Source organism: Geotrypetes seraphini, chromosome 13, assembly GCF_902459505.1.
Source record: "Geotrypetes seraphini chromosome 13, aGeoSer1.1, whole genome shotgun sequence".
Taxonomy (NCBI): domain Eukaryota; kingdom Metazoa; phylum Chordata; class Amphibia; order Gymnophiona; family Dermophiidae; genus Geotrypetes; species Geotrypetes seraphini.
Genome location: NC_047096.1, coordinates 58145786 through 58168333, shown reverse-complemented (window position 1 = coordinate 58168333; position 22548 = coordinate 58145786). Strand labels below are relative to the sequence as shown.

At 43.0% G+C, this 22548-nt stretch overlaps 1 protein-coding gene across 1 annotated transcript in view; it reads left to right on the top strand.

Annotated features, from left to right (window-relative positions):
* Positions 1-21297, top strand: part of DHX8 (DEAH-box helicase 8) — a 52214-nt gene extending 30917 nt beyond the window's left edge. Inside the window, exons 16-23 of the mRNA XM_033918261.1 lie at positions 4013-4194; positions 7656-7796; positions 14014-14169; positions 16415-16552; positions 17277-17405; positions 19011-19207; positions 19332-19511; positions 20566-21297. Of these exons, the coding sequence (XP_033774152.1) occupies positions 4013-4194; positions 7656-7796; positions 14014-14169; positions 16415-16552; positions 17277-17405; positions 19011-19207; positions 19332-19511; positions 20566-20785 (1343 nt within the window). The 3' untranslated portion in view covers positions 20786-21297. The remainder of the gene's footprint in view (positions 1-4012; positions 4195-7655; positions 7797-14013; positions 14170-16414; positions 16553-17276; positions 17406-19010; positions 19208-19331; positions 19512-20565) is intronic.
* The last annotated feature ends 1251 nt before the right edge of the window (positions 21298-22548 follow it).

Below are 22548 nucleotides of genomic sequence, written 5' to 3'. Positions count from 1 at the left end.
CGATTTAAAAGACCAGAAATAGCCCCGACAAGCAATTTAAATGGCCAGCTTGTCAGGGGCTAATTGGGCATATTTAATTGGGCACTTAACAGACAGTTCCACAGTTCTGCTGAAAATGCCCTCCGGACCAGCACTGATGGACGAGTCTTTTCAGGAGAGCTCCCAAGTCGTGGCTCAGCTTGTGGCGTTTCCGCAGTCGCTGGGCATCTGCCTCCGTCCAAGCGTCCGCGGGTTTCGTGGATGCATCTGCTAAGTCTATGGCCCTTGGAGTGGCCACTCATTGTACTCTGTGGCTTCATGGTTGGTCGGCGGATGCGGGCTCTAAGTTGAAGCTCAGTAAATTTCCTTTGGGGGGAAGAGTTGTAAATGCTTATTCAGGCCTTGAGTGATTCAGCTTCCAGAGGACCAACCTTGCTCAGTATCTCGGGGTGGCGTCAGCTGTGGGCGCCTGTGTGAGTTTCATCGGTATCGCCCTGGCCAGGGTTTGGCCTCTCTCCCTTCCAGAGGATGCTTCTTTCAGCAAATGCATTCCTTTTGGGGAGCTTGCTGGGTGGGGGTGTGTGATCGTGATGCTTCCTATGGCTCTGCCTCCGCCCGTCCAGCCCAATGACTGGGTTCGGATCCTTCCCCCAGTTCCAGTAGGAGCCCGTTTAAAGCTTATCCATCTGTGCCATTCTGGAGGGACTAAAAAAAGAAAATGAGTAGGTAAGAACCTAATTTCTCCTTTGTGGGCACTCTGACCCAAATTCTCTAAAGTGTGCTGTAAGTTAGGTGGCGGTAGACGCCCTAACTTAATTGTTTTAATTGGTGATAAATGGCGCGGTAATTGACTGCGTCGTTAAAACCAATTAAAATCTAATTTTTAAAAAGTAGGCGCTTACAAACGACAGCATCCAACTCCCATCCATAGAGGCGCATACCTACGTCTAAAGTAGGTGTAGTTTATGCGGGAAGTAGACGACGGTAGGCACCTCAATGGATGAGATTCTTGTTGAAAGGCGCTGGAATTAGGCATGTAAAACCCTGGCCTACATTTCCAGCACCTGCTTTTGACGTGGCTGAGATCTGTTTCAATTGGAAACCTGGCTTCCTGTTTCTGCCCGCATCCAAGGTCTTCTTACTGGTCTTTCAACTGCTCCATTGTGTCCTTATTCCATATGGTCTATCCTGTCCACTCTACTTCCATGGCATTGTGCTGCATCTCCATCTAGCCTTCCTCTTCAAATCTCTCACCAAACAGTGTTCAATTTTATTGGCCCCAAACTTTGGAATTCCCTACATCTAGCACTCTGATCAGAATCCTGTTTCCAACAGTGGCCCATCCGGGTCACAAGTCTGTGGCAGAAACTAGAAGATTTCAGCGTAATGTCTACAATGGCACCCAGATCTTTTTCTTGAGTGCTGACTCCTAAGATGGACTCTAGCGTCAGGTAACTATGATTCAAATTAAGTTTAATCCGGCATTTAGAAGTCCAGCCTTCTAATATCCCAAGTATTCCTGCAATTTTTCAGTCTGCATGTATTTTAACATCTTTGAATAGTTTTGTGTCATCTGCAGATCTAATCATCTGACTTGATTTCCAGATCCTTTATAAATATGTTAAATAGCACCAGTCCCAATACAGATCCCTGTGGCTCTCCATTATTTACCATTTTTCATTGAGAAAAATGGCCATTTAACCCTAACCTCTGTTGTCTATCCAATAACCAATCCCGAATCCACAACAGAACATTGCCTTCAAAAACTTTGCAAAATGTAGTATAACTCAGTGATGAAATTCAGTGGGTAACGAATACCCTAGTCTGGCAGAGGTGCTTCTTAATTGCACACTTACTCATACAGTAAAAGTAAGAGTAGCAGCTTTGGTTCGAACAGGGGTTGAGAATTAGGGAAGCCAGGGTTCAAATCCCATTGATGCTTTTTGTAACCATCGTCATTCAGTGGAGGTGTGCAGATTCATTAGAGAGAGAGAGAGAGATTCTGCAAACCTGACCCAGTTGCAGCCCTTGAGGATTGGGAGTGAATATCACCGAACTCCGAGAGCTCTACTAACATCATTAATGTGATTTAATGCATCTTAAATAATGCAGACTCAATTATTGTCAATGGGGCCTGTTTTCTAACTGCATTTAAATTAACATGTGTTAATAAGTAGTATATATTAACTGATGGAGCCCCCTTAGGTTGCAAGCTCTCTGGGGTAAGAAAGTACCTTTTGCACCTGAATTATAACATCCCTTGAGCTTGGATTTTGAAAGATCAGCAATGAAGTCGAAAATGTCAGGCTTGAAGACTGAACTCCAGGCTGTCGGTGTCCAAAGTTTGTACTGTTACCCCTGAACTGTGAAAAATGTCATCTGGATTGATGACTTTCTATCCCACAGACAACATGCTTTTGTAAACTTTCCAGTTTCAACAATACTGGAAAACACATTCAGAGATGTGCATCTCTGTCTCATGGATACTTATACGTCTTTAGAAAGTATGCTGAGCGTTTCTCACTGGAAAGAAATGCATTCATTTATCTCACTTTTTTTGTGGTCCAGTAATGCTCATTTTGTCGTTACCCATTCTTTTTGTTTGGTTTTTTTTTTTTTTTGTTGGGTTTTTTTTCCCAATTCTTTATCATTTTCAAAACTTACAATAAGTGTAACAATAAATACATTTTTTATTTCAATACCACACTTAATATTCTATTAATATCTATTTCAGAATTAATCCCCCCTCCCTCCTAAACAATCACAATGTCCAACATATAAAATTTCTATATTAACCCTCAATTCAATATATCTAAATTTATTATCAAGTTTCAAGTTTATTAGGATTTTATATATCGCCTATCAAACCTCCCCCCTCCCGGATGTGCATGTTTATAGGGGAAAACAATGATTAGACTTTACAATATTTTGCTAATGGCTCCCAAATCTGAAATGTCTTAAAATTCCCTTTCTGAATGACTAATGTTCTTTCCATTTTATACATATGACACAATGAATTCCACCAAAAACTATAGTTAAGCCTCTTCCAATTGCTCGTAATTTGTTGTATGGCGACTCCTGTCATCATATATAATAAAACGCTAAGCGCGCATGCGCACTCGCCCCGCGTGTTCCCTGATCTGTCGCGGTGGCACGAGTGCGCATGCGCGCCAGACAAGCTTCCCTGCTCTCCACCTCACAATACGGCGCTACGGGTTGAAGTGTCTTTAGACGCGGCAAGGCAGTGCGGAGCGGCGACTGCCAGCCGTTAGCACCCCCTGCCCTCTTCGTCGCGGCTCAGGAGAGACGTGGCAGTGCAAGGCGTAGACGTCACCGCCGCGCAATGCAGTAGGGACTCTAGAGGAAGTGGCTAGAAGTGCAGACACCAGCTCCCTGCACCAGAGTGAACTCATGCTGCCACCCAGAACTCCCCCACCTCTGCTGACCCTTGCCCCTGCCTGTCCCACAGGGCACCCTGGCAATCCTGGCCCACAATAGTCGGCCCAGACCCAAGGCAGAGGAGACACTGGAACACCAACAATGCAACAGGTACTCTAATGATGCTGGATGGGGTGGAAATAGGAAAGGGAAAATGGGAATATTGGTAGGTAAAAAGAAGGCAGAAGGGCTACTGCTGGACAGGGGGGAGAGACAGAAAGAAAGGGGGGCTGGGAGAAAGAAAAAAAGACACACATACAGAAAGAGAAAGAAATGCCTAAGTCTACACATCTATTCTAGCACCCGTTAATGTAACGGGCTAAAAAACTAGTTATTAATAAAAGTCTGGTGTTCTTAGATGATATTTGATTTTTAGCTCTCATTGACATGCCAAATAACACAGTATCATAAGTCAATGCCACTGGATTTTCCAATAAACAATTTATTTGGTCCCATATTGAATTCCAAAAAGCCAAAATAAATGGACAGTAGAACAATAAATGATCTAAAGTCCCTGCTTCGAGATGACAATGCCAACATTTAATTTAACTTTTTGGTTTTTGATGGTAATCTCATGTTTTTACTTATCCTCCAGGCGATATACTGGTTTTTCTGACCGGTCAAGAGGAGATTGACACTGCCTGTGAGATTCTGTATGAGCGAATGAAATCCCTCGGCCCAGATGTACCTGAGTTAATCATCCTTCCAGTGTATTCAGCTTTACCCAGTGAGATGCAGACAAGAATTTTTGATCCGGCTCCTCCCGGCAGTAGAAAGGTAAGCACAGCCTAAGCCAGGGGTGGGCAACTCCGGTCCTTGAGGGCCGGAATCCAGTCGGGTTTTCAGGATTTCCCCAATAAATATGTATTGAAAGCAGCGAATGCAAATAGATCTCATGCATATTCATTGGGGAAAACCCGACTGGATTCCGGCCCTCGGACTGGAGTTACCTACCCCTAGCCTAAGCCAAACATTTTTTTCCTTGTCAATTGCACTTTAGAATTTATATTAAAAGTTTGTGGGTGTTATTTTTAGACTCCTCATCCCTGTCTTTTTGGGGTCATGTTGCCTCATTGGTAAAGACAATGTTTTTTAAAATCCATCTACTGAAATTATGAGGTTTGCTTTCTTCAGCTAATTTTTGTCAAGTTATACAATTTTTTGTACTACTACAATGCTCTTTTATGTGGACTTTCAAAAAAAGTCATTAAGGGCTTTTCTGGTGGCTCAGAACGTGGCAGCAAGGGTGATAAGAGGTATCTCTCGTGGTGAACATGTGTCTCCGTTGTTAACCGATTTGCACTGGCTTCTGGTGGAGAATTCAGTTTAAGATAGTGGTGTTAATTTGATGCAGTGCCTTATACACTTTGTCGAACGTGGTGGCCTCTTTAATTGTCACAAAGATATGCCTCAAAAACCACATCCAACCCGAGTCAGAAATTTTTTGTAGAACATATGGGTGAGTGAAATGATTAAACAAATATTTTCAGCTAATTTTCTCAATATTTCACTTATAAACGCAAAGATCTTGCTGATTAAACCTATTCCATCATCTAGTTGAAATTCTATTTTTGAACCCTATTCCCTTCACAATACCACATAAAACTTTCCCTTGAGCACTATACTTATACTGAGAAGTGAACATATCGTAATGTACTGGGAAATCAGATCATAGGACATCCTGTGTTTGTTTCCATAATCATTTATGCTCACTCCTCCTTCCAGTCTCTAAATATTTTTATAAAGTGATTATGCCTAAACAAGTGGTCTCAAACTCGCGGCCCGGGGGCCACATGCGGCCTGCCAGGTACTATTTTGAGGCCCTCAGTATGTTTATCATAATCACAAAAGTAAAATAAAACAGTTTCTTGATCATATGTCTCTTTAGCTATAAATGACAATATTATTATTAAGACTTAGCCAAAAGGAAAGATTTATAAACTATAAAGAGTTTTACCTCTTGCAAAATTGTCATTTCTTTAATAAGACATTAACTATTTTTTTCTGCGGCCCTCCAAGTACCGACAAATCCAAAATGTGGCCCTGCAAAGCGTTTGAGTTTGAGACCACTGGCCTAAACACTAATCCCTTTCTCAACACATTGTATTGCAAGCAACACTTTGCCAATATCATGGTAATTAAACAGCTCTACATACGCTACAGACTTGTCGCATAGATCAACGCTGACTGTGGCAGGTTCCACTGAAGCTAAATGTTGCCTTTCTTTGCAGCTCCACCCCTGACCTCACCCCATAATAATAGCATCTCAAGTACCCCTAGGGGTATGCGTACCGCGTGTTGAGAAGCACTGCGATAAAGGAACAGTCAGCAGATTTTTATGTTTGGAGGGTGTGAAATCTCGTGAAATTAATGGAAGAATGCTGCAACATTGGCTCCCAGTTGCTCACCACATATATAAATTAAGTCTGTTAACTCTCAAATCTCTTCTTTACAAAACTCCCGCCTTTATTCATAAATTATTGATTCCCTACACCTCAACAAGAGTATTGAGGTCACACGACCAACATCTATTAACAGTTCCCTCACTCAAAAATCATTAATACACGGCGGCAATTCATCTTTTCTGTCACGGCCCCCCATACATGGAATTCCCTCCCTATTTATTTAAGGGAAGAACGTAATCTAGCCAGATTTAAAAGCAAGTTAAAAAGCTTTCTGTTTAAAGACACATTTGATAGCTAGAAAGCCTGACTAGGAGCCTCAATTGAATCCTATCTCATAACTTTTTTGAAGCCATTGCTTTCTCACTTCCTATTGTTTTTTTCTAATACATGTCTTACTTACTATCAACAACTTGTATTCTCTTCCCATCCTCTCCTTTTGTTTCAATATGTTTTTGTTAGGTTAGTTCTAAGTGTGTGTTCTGTTTCCCCCTAAAATTGTGTAATTTTATTGATTTGAACATCGCTTAGAATTTTGAATAAGCGATTAATCAAATTTATAATAAACTTGAAAACTAAACTTGAAGAATGTACGAGTGGGTAGATGCATTTAAAAATGGCAAACATCAATCCCTGATGAGGAACGCTTCGGTCATCCCATCACAGCCATCACATGCTGACACCATTCATGAAAACAGGTGCATTTCTTTAGAAGTTCTGGCCAGGGAATTGGATATCAGTATCTGATTCGCACATGCCGTTGTCACGGATGTTCTCAAGTATCGCAAGTTGTGTGCATGGTGGGTGCCTAGGATGCTGACTGACGAGTACAAGATGATTTGCATGCAGACTTCCACAGCCTTTTTTTGTGCGGTATAACAATGAAGGAGAAGGCTTTCTGGCACAATGGCGTCACACATCTCCAGTCAAGAAGTTGTTCAAGTCTCAATCCTCCGCTGGAAAGGAACTGTTCACTTTCTTCAATGGACCAATTTTGGAGCACTACCAGGAAAAGGGTGAAACAGTGAATAGTGCTTGATACAGTGCAATGTTGGAGGAGGAGCTGAAGCCAAAAATACGGAGCCTTTGTAGAGGACTTTGTCTAAAGATGTTCTCTATCATGATAATGCATACCTTCAAACAGTTATTGCAACTCCTGACACCATTCAGAGGTTGAGATTTCAGATCTTATAGCATCATCCATACAACCCTGATCTTGCTTCCTCTGATTATCATATGTTTGGACCCTTGAAGGACACTTCGAGAGGATGAAGATTTGGAAGCGATGATGAGGTCAAAGAAGTGGTGATTCCTGACTGAAGGCACAACCAAAAACGTTTTTTCCAATGGAATAAAGGTGCGAGAAGAGTGTTGAAAAGAAGGGTGCTAATGGAGTAAAATGTCACATTGTATCTCTAATTGAATTATATATCTCAAAATATTCCATTTGCTGTTATTTTCTGAAATGCCCTCGTAGTTTGTGATGTGATGATATTATTAGTGTTATATCGGTTGCTTGTTTATTCATTAATGAATGGTTTTTGTTTTGATATGTGGTTATTGTTTTATCAAATTTTCTTTTCTTTTGTAGGTTTTGAAGGTTATTTTTAGTAAGTCTTAATATGTGATGTAACATTATTAGTGTTTTAATGTTTGTGTATTCATTTACAGTGGTTTTTGTAACCCTCGTAGATTTTTGGCTGTGTGGGATATAAATGTTATGCATTCAACAGATTAGACCTAGTAATAAAGTGTAGACAAACGCACAGTTGACTACAGGAATTGTAGGGTGTTCACATTTCAAACAGAGAACCTGTTTTCTATCTTCCTCTGCAGGTTGTCATCGCTACGAACATTGCGGAGACATCACTGACTATAGATGGAATTTATTATGTGGTGGATCCAGGGTTTGTGAAACAAAAAGTGTACAACTCCAAAACTGGCATCGACCAGCTGGTAGTCACACCCATTTCCCAGGTACTATGCTGGGTATTGATTAATTTTCAATTCATATTTTAAAAATCTAATATTTTCCTCTTTGAGAGTATCTTTGATCATTTTGTCCTTCTACTAATTAGTCACAAAGAGGCCCTTTTACTAAGCCTTGTATGGGGCTTTCCTGTGTTCTGTCAGTCATAAAATGGTCAATTTTCTATTTTTTGCATTAATGGCCATTAGGAGGGTTTGCTAACTTTTATAACAGGATTGCTTTGCGAGTGCTTACTGTCGCCCATTTTGTAGGCAGTAATGGCTCGCGCTGTAATTCTGCGCTAACCAGTTAGTGCATGTTGGCGTGGATGTGCTGTGTAGTGCAGGAACACCTACTCTTCACACCACTGACTCCCCTCCAAAAAAAAAGAAATATTTTTTAGCTCATTTCAGCACAGCAGGGTAAGGAGGAAGCTTGCCACCTAATCTCTCCTTACCCCATAGGCAGGAGCAGAGACTTTGGCCCAAATTCCTGTCCACCTGACACCGGACCAGCAGTCTTTTTGCCCTTTAAAGGGCAGAAGTCCAGATAGGCCCTGGCGAAAGGCCCCACCAAAGGGCCTTTAGTGTGGTCTGATAAGGACAGAAAGACAGCAGAATGACAGGACAGAAGGCCTAAAGATGAAAGAACTGTTTAAATCGAAAAGATGAAACAAAATCACATTGATCTCAAGCAGCCCTTACAACAAATTTACAACCTAAAGAATTGACCCTCGCGGAAACTACAGGACAAGGCAGGTTATAGAAGACCTTAATTATATTAACTTTCTTAAAACATGGTCACACCTATGTTTAAATCTAACTAACATCTGCGGATGGGCAGAGTAGATGGGCCATTTGGCCTTTATCTGCCATCATGCTTCTATGTTTCTATCTAGGTATGCTTATACTACATTGCCTTACCTAAATTTAGAAACCAGAAACCCCTTGGCCCTCGTTAGATACCTTATGTTTGGGCGAAAATATACTGTATAAATTAACATCAGCCAAACACTCTCTCTTGCTTCCTCATAACTTAAAGACAGCATACGATTCCTTATGGATGAGTTGTGTACCCCACTCGCGAGTTGGAGTGTAGAAGGCACCACATGGCACAGGCCTATGGGGAAAATTGGATCCCCAAAAGTTGAATTTAAAGCTTCCTGACCACAGAGCCCAGGTCCCTCATCTCTAAAATCCCTTTCCCTGTGTTTTTTTTTTCTTTCAGGGAGGTCTCCACGGGCTGTTTTTGAGGCGAGTTTTCTAGTGGCGGCCATCTTGGATTTTAGATTATCTATTTTTCTGTAACCTCCATCTGCCTCAGAACCCCTTGATTTTGGTTAAAATTGACGAATGGACTCCTGAGGCCTTTTTACCCCTATATCATGCCAGGTTTGCACTGAATGGCCAGCCGGGGAGCGTCCATTCCCTGCGTTCAACGGAGCATGCAGGGGAGGAACAGAAGCCTCAGACTCAGCCTTCTCTGAGTCCTCCAGGGCTGGGGATCCACAGGAGCATTCCCAGGGGAAGAGACCTTTTCCAGGACCCTCCAAAAATGTATTGGCTAAGCACAGTCACATAGGTGGCGTGGAAACCAGGAGGACCAGTGAGAGTCCCTGCTTGGATCTTCGAGACCCTCAGTACAAGGCTTCATCCTGGATTTTATGATCCTTATATGACATACCTATTTGAACTGCTGAGGGTCCTTGGCATCTCTTAGCAGTGGCGGTGGCACAAAGACTATCACATCAGCATGCGCTCCAACCAGACGATGATGCAGACCTGGACCACGAAGTTCAGTCTGACTGGGAGAATGGAAAGTTTCATAGTCCAATTCTGTGTCACTTTTATCCCAGGATAAAGTTTTTCTGGCAGAGTCTGCTTCTTTGCAGGAAGATAGCATTCAAGAGTTGGTAGCATTTTCTGTGGCTCTGTTTTTTTCCTTCACATCCGGACATTACTAAGCTGGTCAATGACCACTTGGAGTTACCAGAGGGGTAAAAACTATGACCAAGCTGTATCCAATGATGCTAGATTTCCAGCAGCTGGTTCAGTTGAAAGTGGATTCATTAGTGGTGCAGGTCACTAAACGTACCTCCTTGCCTAGTGAAAGAGGAGTGATGTTAAAGGATGCTCAGGACCATAAGTGGACTTGCTCCTTAAGAGACAATTTGAGCTTTAGCCTAGAGATTAAGGTGGCAACCGCCTCTTCCTTTGTAGCATGTGCTTGTCACACCCGCCTGTCTCAGTCCTCAGACCCAAATTCTCCTCTCTGGGGTGAATTATATTACAGATGCTCTGTATGATCTTATCAGAGTTATGAGCAAGGTCTCGGCCTAGGCTATCTCTGCCTGGCAGATGTTCTGGATCAAACAGTGAGCAGGAGATTCTACCTCTAAAGCTACACTGAGCAGGTTTCCCTTCCAGGGGAAGATGCTATTTGGCAAGGGGCTAGATGACCTGATGGCCAGTGTGACGGATCATCGCCCCAGGTCCTTACTGGACAGCTGACCCTGGATGGCCTAGAGTTCAGGTCAGGGCAATTTTCGAGGCTCCTGAAGACTTTGTACATATTCAGGAGGTCAAAGAGCACAAAGACCCTTTCAGAGATTGTGTCAGAGATTCAGCAAAGGCAATAGACAGCAAGCTTCAGGCTATCGCCCCCTCCCCAGCCACTAAGAAAGCACAGAGGCCAAGCTCCCCCATATAGGGGGCAGGCTGTCAGCCTTTTGTTAGGTCTGGTCTCAGACCACAGGGTTCTAGACGTAATCCAGGAGGGGTACAAAAATCAAGGTCTGTGTCCCCCTGCCAGACTGCTTTCTAATGTCTCCAGCCAGCTGGCTGGAGAGAGCCCTCAAAATTCAGGCTATGGTAAAAAGGCTACTGGCTCTTTGGGCCATAGAGCCGGTCCCAGACACAGATACTACATATACTTCATCATGCCAAAGAAAAGTTTGGATGACTGCAGACTGATTCTAGACTTAATGTCAGTCAATGCAGCTCTAAAGATACTGCATTTCAGCATGGAGACTGTTCTGTCAGTCATAGTGGCGGTGGCACTGGGGGAATTTCTTGCCTCCCTCAGTCTGACAGAGGCCTATCTTCACGTTCCCATTTTCCCGGCCCAGAGGAGGTACTTGCGAGTTCAGGTATTAGAGCAATATTTTTAGTCCTCTGCACTCCCCTTTGTCCTGGCCATGGCACTTTATCTTTACCATGGTGATAGCGGTAGCAGAACACCTCCGCAAAGCTGGAATTCAGGTGCACCCATATTAGGACAAATGGTTCATCAGAGTTTCATCCACAGTGGAATGTGAGCTAGCAGTTTCGAGAATGGTGTAACTTCTCCAGGACTTGTGTTGAACAGTCACCTTCAAGAAGAGTCAGCTGGAACCGACTCAGCGCCTGGGTTACTTGGGAGTCTTGTCCGACATGGTCTTGGGCTAACTGTTTCTTCCAAAGCCATGCAGACTGAAGCTTCAGAAGCAGTTTTCAGAGCTGCTTCAGTGACTGGCTCCCAGGACATGGCATTATGTGCATGTCCTAGGGTGGTGGTAGGATAGAGATGGTTCCTTGGGCCAGAGTGCACATGAGACCTCACTAAGGCTCTTTTCTTTCTTGCTGGTCCCCTCAGTTGGATTTGCTATAACAGCTACTCCCCTGGCTACCTGCAGCGAAGAGCAGCCTACGATGGTGGCCATGGTCAGCTACCCTTTCCAGGGGTATCCCTCTTTGCATCTCTAAAAGGAAGATACTAACTACCTTTGCCAGCCTTTGTGGTTGGGGTGGTCACGGCAACAGACACTCAGTCCAAGGGCATTGGTCTCCGGCTCAACAGAAATGGTCCATGAACCGCCTAGAACTCAGAGCCAATTGTCTAGCACTTCAGGTGCTTGGGAAGTCTCTGGAAAGCAAGGCAGTCAGTCTTTTGGACAATGTATCAGCAGTAGCATATGTCAACAGGTAAGGAGGCACCAGAAGCACCCCATTGTGCTTAGAAGCTCAACTCCTTCTAGTGGGCAAAAGCTTACTTGCAGGCTCTCTTGGCTGCGTATGTAGCAGGAATGGAAAATGTGCAGGCTGACTTTCTCAGTCGGCAGACTCTTGACCCAGGGGAATGATCACTATCTCCACAGGCTTTTGACACCATAGTTCATAGTTCGGTGGTGGGGGCCTCCACAGATGGATCTTATAGCTTCGTCGGTGAACACCAAGACACTACGTTTTTACTGCCAAAGATTCAAGCTCGGAAGAGAGGGGTTGGGCAAGTTAGTCCAACCATGGCTGGAAAATGAGCTCTTCTATGTGTTTCCCTCATGGCCCATACTCGGTCGAGTCATTTGCAGGCTAACAATCCATCCCGGCTTGGTAGTCCTAGGGGCACCTGATTGACCTTGCAGACCAAGGTGTGCAAAATTAGTGCATCTCCAGAGGGATGAAAGCATTAAACTTGAGGTCCAAGCGGATCTTCTCACTCAGGAACAGGTTCCTATCGAGAATCCAGAACACTTTGGGCTTACAGCATGTCTGTTGATCGAGTGGCTGTGACAAGCAAGAGTTATTCGGACGTGGTTACCACCACGTTGCTCAGAGCTAGGAAGCTGTCCATGCTATGTCTATGCTAAGGCCTGGAAGTCCTTTCAACACTGGCATGCAGTAAAGGATGTAGAGCCCTAGCAAGCTCTAATTTTGGTAGTCCTGGATACGTTGCAGGAGGGATTTCAGAATGGACTGTCAGTAGGTTCTCTGAAAGTGGAGGTAACAGGCCTTTGCTGTTTCCAAGCTCAGAGGGAAGAGGCTTCTTGGCTTCTCGCCCTGTTGTTGCCTGGTTCATTAAAGGAGCTCTGCGGTTACACCTCACATCCTGTTGCAAGGACTCGGTACTGTTCCATATGTGCCCTTACAGGAGGCTCTCCTTTTGGATATTACAGTCAAAACAGTGTTCCTGATGGCGATTATGTCAGTGAGATGGGTTTCCGAGTTAAAAGTTCTTTCCTGTAGGGAGCCATTCATTAGGATGACAGAAGCTGGCCTTTCCCTACATGCGGTTCCATCTTTCTTACTGAAGTAGTCTCAGCCTTCCACATCGTTCTGGAAGTCTTTTTGCCCATTTTTCATCCTAAAGGGTCTTAACACCCCCCCAAAAAAAAAAAAAAAAATGCTGCATTTGCTGGATGTTTTAAGCAAGTGCTTCTTTGGTACCTCAAAGTTACCGATGAGTTTCACCTATTGGATCACCTTTTTGTTCTGACCAGTCATGCCAAGGAAGGGAGGCCGGCATTTAAACCCTTGATTTCCAGATGGATTAAAATGACCATTTCCTCTGCATATGTGGGCTGTGGTAAACAGCTACCAATCACGTTAAAAGCACACTCCACTAGAGAGGTTGCTGCCTCTTGGGCGGAAACTAGGGCTGTCTCGCCTGAGTAGATTTGTAGAGCAACTACATGGTCTACCCTTCATACCAAGTTCTATAGGGTGGATGTAGCAGCTAGGAAAGAAGGGCGCTTTTGAGTCCTCTGTTTTGAAGGCAGGCTCAGTGGGCCCGCCCAAATTCTGGGGACTGCTTTGATACGTCCCTAGGACCACTAGACACATTGCACTAGAAAGAAAGATTAGGTTCTTACTCGGTAATCTTTCTTGTAGATGTGTCTAGTGTTGACTTCTGCCTTAGGATTTGAAGAATTCTGTATCTCTCGGAGTTGCTGAGAGGATAAAAAAAAAAGAAAGATGATGTATTGGTACATCTGCATGATCATATAGGCTAGTATAAAATCTCTTCTTGGTAGCAGATCATGTGAGTAGCTACGAGCTCTATACATAATTAGAGCTTCTCTGCCTTGGCCTTTACCCTTGACAGGGAGGATTGGCGAGAATACAACTTAGTAAAAGAGCCCCAAAATTAACAGGCTGTCTCCCTTTAGCCATTCTGCGCTATGATTTCCATCTCAAACCTACTGAAGTTTCTGGTCTTAAAATCATTTTTTTAGAATGTATTCACTGCAACATGGCTATAGAGTAAGAAGCTATGGATGTGGTTTTCCTATAAACTGATACTACTCAGACAGCTGTATTCTCAAAATTGAAATTTTGATTTTGAACCTGGATGGTTGCACTGTAGTTCTAACTTTACAAAGTTAGCAAGCCCTCCTAATACTAGTTCTGAACTGCCCCTACTGTGTCTTATTTATATATACAGTAATCTGTAATTTTTTGCTTACTGTAGGCCCAGGCAAAACAGCGTGCAGGCAGAGCTGGGAGGACAGGGCCCGGAAAGTGTTATCGGCTATACACTGAGCGAGCGTACCGAGATGAAATGTTAACCACAAATGTGCCTGAAATCCAGAGGACCAACTTGGCTAGTACTGTGCTGTCACTGAAGGTGGGCCATCAGTTTTATTACAGATGTTACAGTCTGGGCTCGGTTAAAAGACCATTGTACAAATCATCATTAAAATACATTGGCCTAGTGACTTAGTTGTAGCTGTGCTATGCACTCCTATATAAGAGATCTGGTTTGATTCCCAGCTCAGATCTTCTACCCGGGTTGGTTGGGGATGCTGTATTAACAGCCACTGTGTGTGAGAATTTCAGATCTCACACAACAGTTACTACAGGCAGTCTCCGAGTTACAGACACCCGACTTGAGTACAACTCCTACTTAAGAACGCAGTCGTGGCTTCATTTGATTTTACTGAGCAGTATTTCCTGTGGCATAGACTCCTACACTTCTGCAGCAGATTCAGGAATGATGCAGGGCCACATTAAGAACAGTGTGTGGTTTTGCGTGATTTACCTTAGAGGGAACACTGGGGGACAGTTGGCCCATTTGTTAGCTGGGAGCAGAGGTAAGCAGTAAGGATCTTAAAATCTACAAGTTTTGAGTTGCTTAGAAATCCAGCTTAAGAACAGCTTTAAAAACATAACTCATTCTTAAGCCGGGGACTGCCTGTATTAGTATTCAGATTTGGGGTGCACAGAAAAGACACTGTGACAGAATTTGTCTCCGTCCCCACGGTTAACCGCGGGGGAAACCATCTCCCTTTGTCATTCTTTAAGGAGAGAGGGAAGAATCAGAGTATGAATGATCCCAGCCACTGACCCTCAAGCCTTGCGTTGAAGAATGCTGGTGTAGAAGGACTGAGGTGGAGATAGACACTAAAGATGACATGGGGTGGTTTCCCGTGGGGATGGTGACAAATTCTGTTGCCGTGTCATTCTCTAGATTGCACATTAACTGAGTCCATAGTCAAGAATTGTTGCAACAGCAGGGTTAAATTTAAGGGGATATATTCAAATTGAAAGAGCCCCCCCCCCCCCCACCTTTGGATGGCTGTAAATGAAGGTTTATGGCATTAGATTGGCTCCCAGCCCAATTCCCGTTGAGGAAACTGCTGGACCAAAGCAGAACAAAAAAGCCTTTATGAAACCGATTCCACACACTGGAATTTTTGTTTTACTTAAAGGTTAAATATTTTGTTTAAGCCGTTGGGCAAACTGTTGTCAGACTGCTGACATGCTAGGCTTACAGCGTGGATGTTTCAGATTTATTGCCAACCTGTATCCAAAGCCCATACTTCCATTATGAGAGAGAATAGTTTATTATTGCTCACTAAGGGAGTAGTTTTTAAGAAGTCCTCCCCACCCCACAAAAGGTCCTTCATGTAATTAAATGGCCTTATATATGTGTAAAAAGTATAGGTAGAGTCATGCTTTTCAAGCGGCTAAATTTTTGCTTGAAGAGTATGTGTGTAGCTTTGAAATGAAGTCTGCATTCAGACTTTACTCAATTGGCCTGTTCCCCTGGTTAAATGTATTGCAATTCCACAGTGTGTGGACTTCAGTCCCTTAGAGCAGTACTTGTTAGACCTCTCCTGGAGGCATGCCTAGCTAGTTAGGTTTTCAGGATCAGAGAATGACACAGTGACAGACTTTGTCCACCTCCCCGCAGTTAACCAAGGAGAAAGGTAAGAGTCCGAGTATTAATGGGTGCACAACCACTGACCCTCAAACCTTGCGTTGAAGAATGCTGGTGTAGAAGGACTGAGGTGGAGATAGACACTAAAGAATGACATAAGACCATAAGCGTTGCTATACTGGGACATACTGAAGGTCCATTAAGCCCAGTATCCTGTTTCCAACAGGTCCTAAGTACCTGGCAGAAGCCCGAAGTAGCAACATTCCAGAGCTGAGATTGTGATGACATAATGCCTTGTTCCACCAATGCCTAAGAGCCAACCCCATCAGTGATGTCACAATGGGTTCATTATCCTATACTTGGCTCATATAAGAATCAGGGTATGAATGGGCCCAGCCATTGATTCAAGCCTTGCACTGAAGGACTAAAGTTGAGATAGACACTAAAGAATGGCACGAGGTGGTTTCCCGCGGTATCGGGATTACCACACTAAATATGCATAAGCTAGATTTCCATACAGGGGAAAGAAACAATACATGCAGATTTCTCTCATCCATATTCAGTGTGGTAATCCTTAAAAGCTGACTGGCTAAGTGAGCTTCCAGGAGAGTTTGGGTTAGACTGTGTGAAAATTGTCCATTTTCTGTCACTAGAACACTTATACATATCCACATGTTTGGAATCAGTTTGATTTTATTTCTTCTTGCAGGCGATGGGAATTAATGATTTGCTGTCCTTTGATTTCATGGATGCCCCCCCAATGGAAACCCTGATCACAGCCATGGAGCAGCTGTACACATTGGGGGCTCTGGATGATGAGGGGCTTCTCACACGGCTGGGACGCAGGGTAGGTGTCTCTTGGTGCTAAAGAATGTTTAGATGTAGGGAGGGAAGTACGTGGCAAGGATTGCTGTAAACAGTCAATGCAGAAATTAGACTCCGGGGATTGATATTTCAATTCCTGTTTTCATATTGCTTAAAAACGTCCACTTAAATGTTTTTTGTTTTTTTTTTAATATCTTTATTCCTTTTTACATTATACAAACAAGTGTTCAATTGAAGACTTTGCTAGCAATGTCCACAAAAACTTCTTTAAATTTCTCATCCTCAATCCACACTTTCACATCTCGCTACTATCTAGAATCCTATTCCAGACAAGATGGTCATTTCGGCCAAGCAGTATTACAGAATTTATTGTCTTAATGGCCAACTCTCTCTCCATCCCATTGCCGTAAGCTAGGCAGTCCCACGTGTCAGAATATGCTGCCTACTTGTCCTAGGATAGAGCACAGTTACTTACCGTAACAGGTGTTATCCTGAGACAGCAGGCAGATATTATCACATCTCTCCTACCTCCCCTGGTTGGCTTCTTACCTGGCTTACAGAACTGAGGTGCCGCGAGCCCTCATTTGGCTGGAAGGTGGTATGGGCAGACTGAAGGCTTTTAAGCTCTTAAAATGCCAGTGTCTGTACCAGACTCCGTGGAATATCTGCCTGCTGTCTCCGGATAACACCTGTTAACAGTTAGTAACTGTGCTATTTGGTTACACTAACTTGTTTTCTTTTTGTAGATGGCAGAGTTCCCCCTAGAACCCATGCTCTGTAAGATGCTGATTATGTCTGTCCATCTGGGATGCAGCGAGGAAATGCTGACCATTGTCTCCATGCTTTCTGTACAAAATGTATTTTATAGGCCAAAGGTGAGTGCTCATTGCTTAGGACTTACCCTTCCTGCTGTGTGAACCAATCTTCCAATACAAGAGCTGCCTCTAGGCAAAATCCCTTTTTCTTAGACCATCCCAGACACCTGCTTTTAGAGATTTCACCTTGCGGAAGAACTTGCTGCCTTCTAGCACTGGAAGCCCATTTCTTATCCAGACTCTTCTCACCTAATGTTCCAATTTCCCCTGTTGGCTTCCAGTTTTGGTTTTTTTTTTTGGGGGGGGTGGGCTTCTACTGGTAATAAATCCACATTTGAACTGCTTATTAGAAATGGATTCATTAACTCAGTCTTCATGCTCCCCCTTAGAGCTCAGAAGACGTGGTGGTCAGGTTGAGGAAGCATGCATGGCAGCTGTTACTAGTGCCAGAGTGCAGAAATAGCACAGCTTAAATATATGATAGTGGAAAAAAGTATTTATGGTTGAAAATATCTTCCTCCTCCATTTTTGTTTGTATTTTTGAACCTTTCGGGGTATCTTGACATCTGTGTAAACCATTGTGTTCAAAATGCTTAAGCCCTGATTAGTCTGATTGCCGCTGCAACTGGGAATGTTTTTCTGTTTTATTGTGCCCTGTAGCTCCCTAAGAGAGGATTTCAGCCCCCCAAACCCACACACACACACATAGCAGTGGTCTATGGCACCTGTGGCAGGTGCTGGCATCATAAAACTGGAGGCTGTACAAATGAGAGCTAATTTAACAGGGAGAAGCAAAAAGGTGGGGTTGTATTCTAGTATTTGGAAGTAGAAACTCACTTTGCCTGATATCTTTCTAAAGGTTTGTTAACCATTTTCACTGAATGACAATCTGCCAAAAAGTTGTTAATAGCAAATTTTAGGAATTTGGCTCACACCTTTCCAGTAGTGGTTCAAGGCGAGGTACATTAGGTTTTTCAGTGTCCCCTGACGAATTATAAGCTAAGTTTTCATCTGAGGCAATACGGTTAAGGGGCCCTTTTCCCTAACAGCAATAAAAAAAAATTGGACTCATTTCCACACACTAAGGCCATTTTTATTGCTAGGGTAAAATGGCCGATTTTCAGAATGTTTCAGTAATGGGCACACACTATTATGGCTAATAAAATTATTATTAGCGTGTGAGCCCCTAACGCCACCTATTTTGTAGGCACTAGGAACTTGCATGCTAAACCTGTGCTAATCAGATAGCTGCTCTAACTACTTAGCACAGAACACAGCCACTCTCCCTGTTCCAAAAAATAAAAAATATTGTTTGAGTGGACAGCAGCAGCAGCTTTGTAAAAGGACCCCAAAAGACTTGCCCAAAGTCAAGATTTGAACCCTGACTTTAACAGGTTTACGGCCTGCTATTCTAACTGTTGCATTATTCTTACTTGAGTAGAGGAATGGTTAGAAAAGCGGGCCAAGAACCAGGGTGTGAGCGAGGGAACAGGAGGGGGCAACCAGTACGTGTAACTGTGAGATCTAGATATATTAAGGACTAAATGTTTGTTTTTCGTGCAAAATAACTTCTTTTCATCACTCTGAGAATTTTAAAACTTGTCAAAAATAAATATATGAGAAGTATAGTAGCGGTACTGAATTATTTTATTGTTATGATGGCAGGATAAACAAGCACTCGCTGATCAGAAAAAGGCCAAGTTCCATCAGACAGAGGGAGACCATCTCACATTACTCGCTGTATATAACTCATGGAAAAACAACAAGTTTTCCAACCCCTGGTGCTATGAGAACTTCATCCAGGCACGCTCACTGCGCAGGGCTCAGGACATCCGGAAACAAATGCTGGGCATCATGGACAGGTGAGTAAAAGCAGACAGCAAGGGCAACGATTATTGAAAGAGCACAGTACAGTCTCTTCTCTCACTCCCCACAAGTGACTCAAGTTTTGATTCTTTTCCTTTGTTCTCCCGCCCTCTGTTGTAGACATAAGCTGGATGTGGTGTCCTGTGGTAAGGCAACAGTTCGAGTGCAGAAGGCCATCTGCAGTGGCTTCTTCCGGAATGCAGCAAAGAAAGACCCACAGGAAGGATACCGTACTCTTATTGACCAGCAGGTGGTGTACATTCACCCCTCCAGCGCCCTCTTCAACCGGCAGCCAGAATGGTATGCAAATAGGCAACAAACCAGTCTTTTTGACTTCATTTAAGTAGTATATGGTATGGTTTTGATCCCAAAGATCACTGCAGTGAGAGGGTTAAAAAGGGCAGGGAATATAGCTCCACTCTCATATAATCTACTCTGTTGGGGGAATCTAGAATAAACGCAAATTTAGCGTCTTTATCCGTAGATCTATAGTTCTAATTCAGGAAAAAGGCCTCAGAGTTGTGGAGCTCTATGCTAAGTCTTGTCAGTGTAGTTAGAATCCATACGTTTACTCCATAATTCAATCATTGGCCAAAAAACCCGATTCTCTATATTTGTTGTTATTTTTTATTTTTATAACTTTCAATCAATAAAACTATTCATATTCATTTAAGACCTTGTTAAAAAAAATACATAACAAGAAAATAAAAAAAACCCAACAACAACAAATATAGAGAATCAGGGGTTTTGGCCAATGACTGAATTATGGAGTAAAGGTATGGATTCTAACTACGCTGATAAGACTTAGCGTAGAGCTCCAAAACTCTGAGGTCTTTTTCCTGAATTAGAACTATAGATCTACGGATAAACAGATAAAGACGCTAAATTTGCGTTTATTCTAGATTCCCCCAACAGAGTAGATTACATGAGATTGGAGTTATACCTAACTGAGTGGTACAAATAAACAATATAGCTTGAGATATTGTGAGGGAATATAGCAACTCATTGTGATCTCAAAGATGCAAGTTCTGATTTGAGTGGGAGAAAACGTCAAAGCCATTTAAAAAAGTTGAAAAAGTTTGATGACAGCTGGTCTAACATTCTTGGTTCTAACCAGGGACATAGGAATTGGGTGGTAGTGGGAATCAAGACAACTGTCCTGCCATAAAGGCTTTTTGTAAGAACAAAAAGTAGAGCTGGCCAAGTTGATAAGGATGTCACTGGAGCTACTATACTCATTGGCTATCTTTTTGTATTTTTGTTTTTTTCTGCAGAACATTTTCCTTTTTTCTTCCCTTCCGTGAAGGATTTTGTATCCTTATAATTAGAATTAATTTTTCTTTCTTTCCCTAAGGGTTGTGTATCACGAGCTGGTGCTGACCACCAAGGAATACATGAGAGAGGTGACTACGATCGACCCTCGCTGGCTGGTGGAATTTGCCCCTGCCTTCTTTAAAGTCTCTGACCCCACCAAACTCAGCAAGCAGAAGAAGCAGCAACGGCTGGAGCCTTTGTACAACCGTTATGAAGAGCCCAATGCCTGGAGAATCTCTCGTGCCTTCAGGCGGCGGTAAGCGCTGAGAGGAGAATAGAGACTCCTTGGCTTGTGACTGAGAACAGCAAGCAAACATTTTATAAGGGTTTATTTTCCCTTAAGGGTGCAATCCTACTGAAATTCAACTGGACAGTTTTTCCTCTTACCTATTTATCTTTTGAAGATTCCTGTGGTATATTCTCTTGTGGTTGATGGTTTCACTAGCAGGAAGAGCCAGGGAAGCCTTTCTGTGACAAGCGACAAGGCCTTGGATTTTATTTTTGTAAAACTTATCAATTTTACTATTTGGAAAAGTTAACGGAGCCCTAACTGCTATAGGAATTTATGGTGCTCAGTTCCAGTTTCCCAGAACCTGCAGCTAAATTGGGTTTTCTCTCCAGACATTTTTATGTCAGAACAGAAAGAATCTGTTACACTAAAATAAAAACCCAAAACAGAACAAAGGCAGGCAAGCAAGCATGTAAATATTACAAATGCTGTAAAACAGCTTGACATACAGGCCTGTAAATAAATGTTTCTATTTAAAAGCTGGTATATCATCCTGGTATTTAGTTATAGGTAAGTTGCTTATTTTATGCTTTCTTTTTTATATAAATATGCCTTCTCAGGTTTGATTTATTTAAACATTTCTATTCTGCCATTCCAGGTATAAAACATACACAGAAAAAAAACCCCAAACATACTCAAGAGGTGGAGAGAGGTTGCAATTTAGCAAGAGTCCAGTAATTGAACATATTTATCTTGAGCTGCCATTGAAGCACAGACAAGGGGTGACACTTGTGACAAGGGGTGGGAGTGGACACGTAAAAGATATTTCTAAGCACTCTTCCCATCTTCTACAATTCTTAAAATCTTATCCCCTCCTTGACTCTCTATCCCTAAGTCTTCTAAATTGTATCTTATAAAACTGTTAAATAGTGGCATCTTGGGAATGGGTCCAGAGGACTGGAGAAGGGCAGGTGTGGGAAGGAAGAGATTGGAAACTTTTAAAACAGAGAACAGTAAGATTTCTGGAATCCAAAGCAACAATGTTTCATAGAAACCAAAGAAAAATGAAGGCAGGCAGAGATGATCTGGCCTATCCAGTCTGCCCATTCATGCCATCTACTCTCTTTCACGCCCTTTGACATACTATGTACGTGTTCCAAGCTTTCTGCATGGGAAACATAAGGAGGGGGCCTAATGAGTCTGCTGGGACAGATAGGAAAAAGACTTAAGCGTACATGATTACTATTCAATGTATTGTAAACCACTTTGGGTGAATCTCTTCATGAAAAGGCGGTTAATAAATCCGAATAAATAATGGAGCTTGAAGAATGGTCCAGAATTTGGCAGCTTAGATTTAATGCTAAAAAATGCAGTGTCATGCATTTGGGCAGCCAAACCCAAACTTCCCCTTCGCACAGCCCAGCATGTCTTCCTTCCCACTGGAAAGTATGCCAGATTCAGCGGTGTTGTCCTTGGCTCTCCTTCCTGCTTTCCATCTGCCGTGGTCCACCTGGGTGGAAACAGGAAGCTGTGCATCATTGGAGACAGTCTGCGGCAGGTGAAAAGCAGGAGGGGGAGCTATGTACAACACTGCTTAATTACCAAGGCCGGCAGATTTTTCAGCTTGGTGGCAACATCAGACCGGCACTGGAGGGAAAGACATGCTGGGCTGTGAGGAGAGAGATGAAGGGAGAAAGGTTGGACTTGGGGTGATGTGAAGGAAGAGGGAAATAAATACTTGAAGGAAGAACTGTTGGGAAGAGAAAGGGAGAAATAGTGGACCTGGGTGGAGGA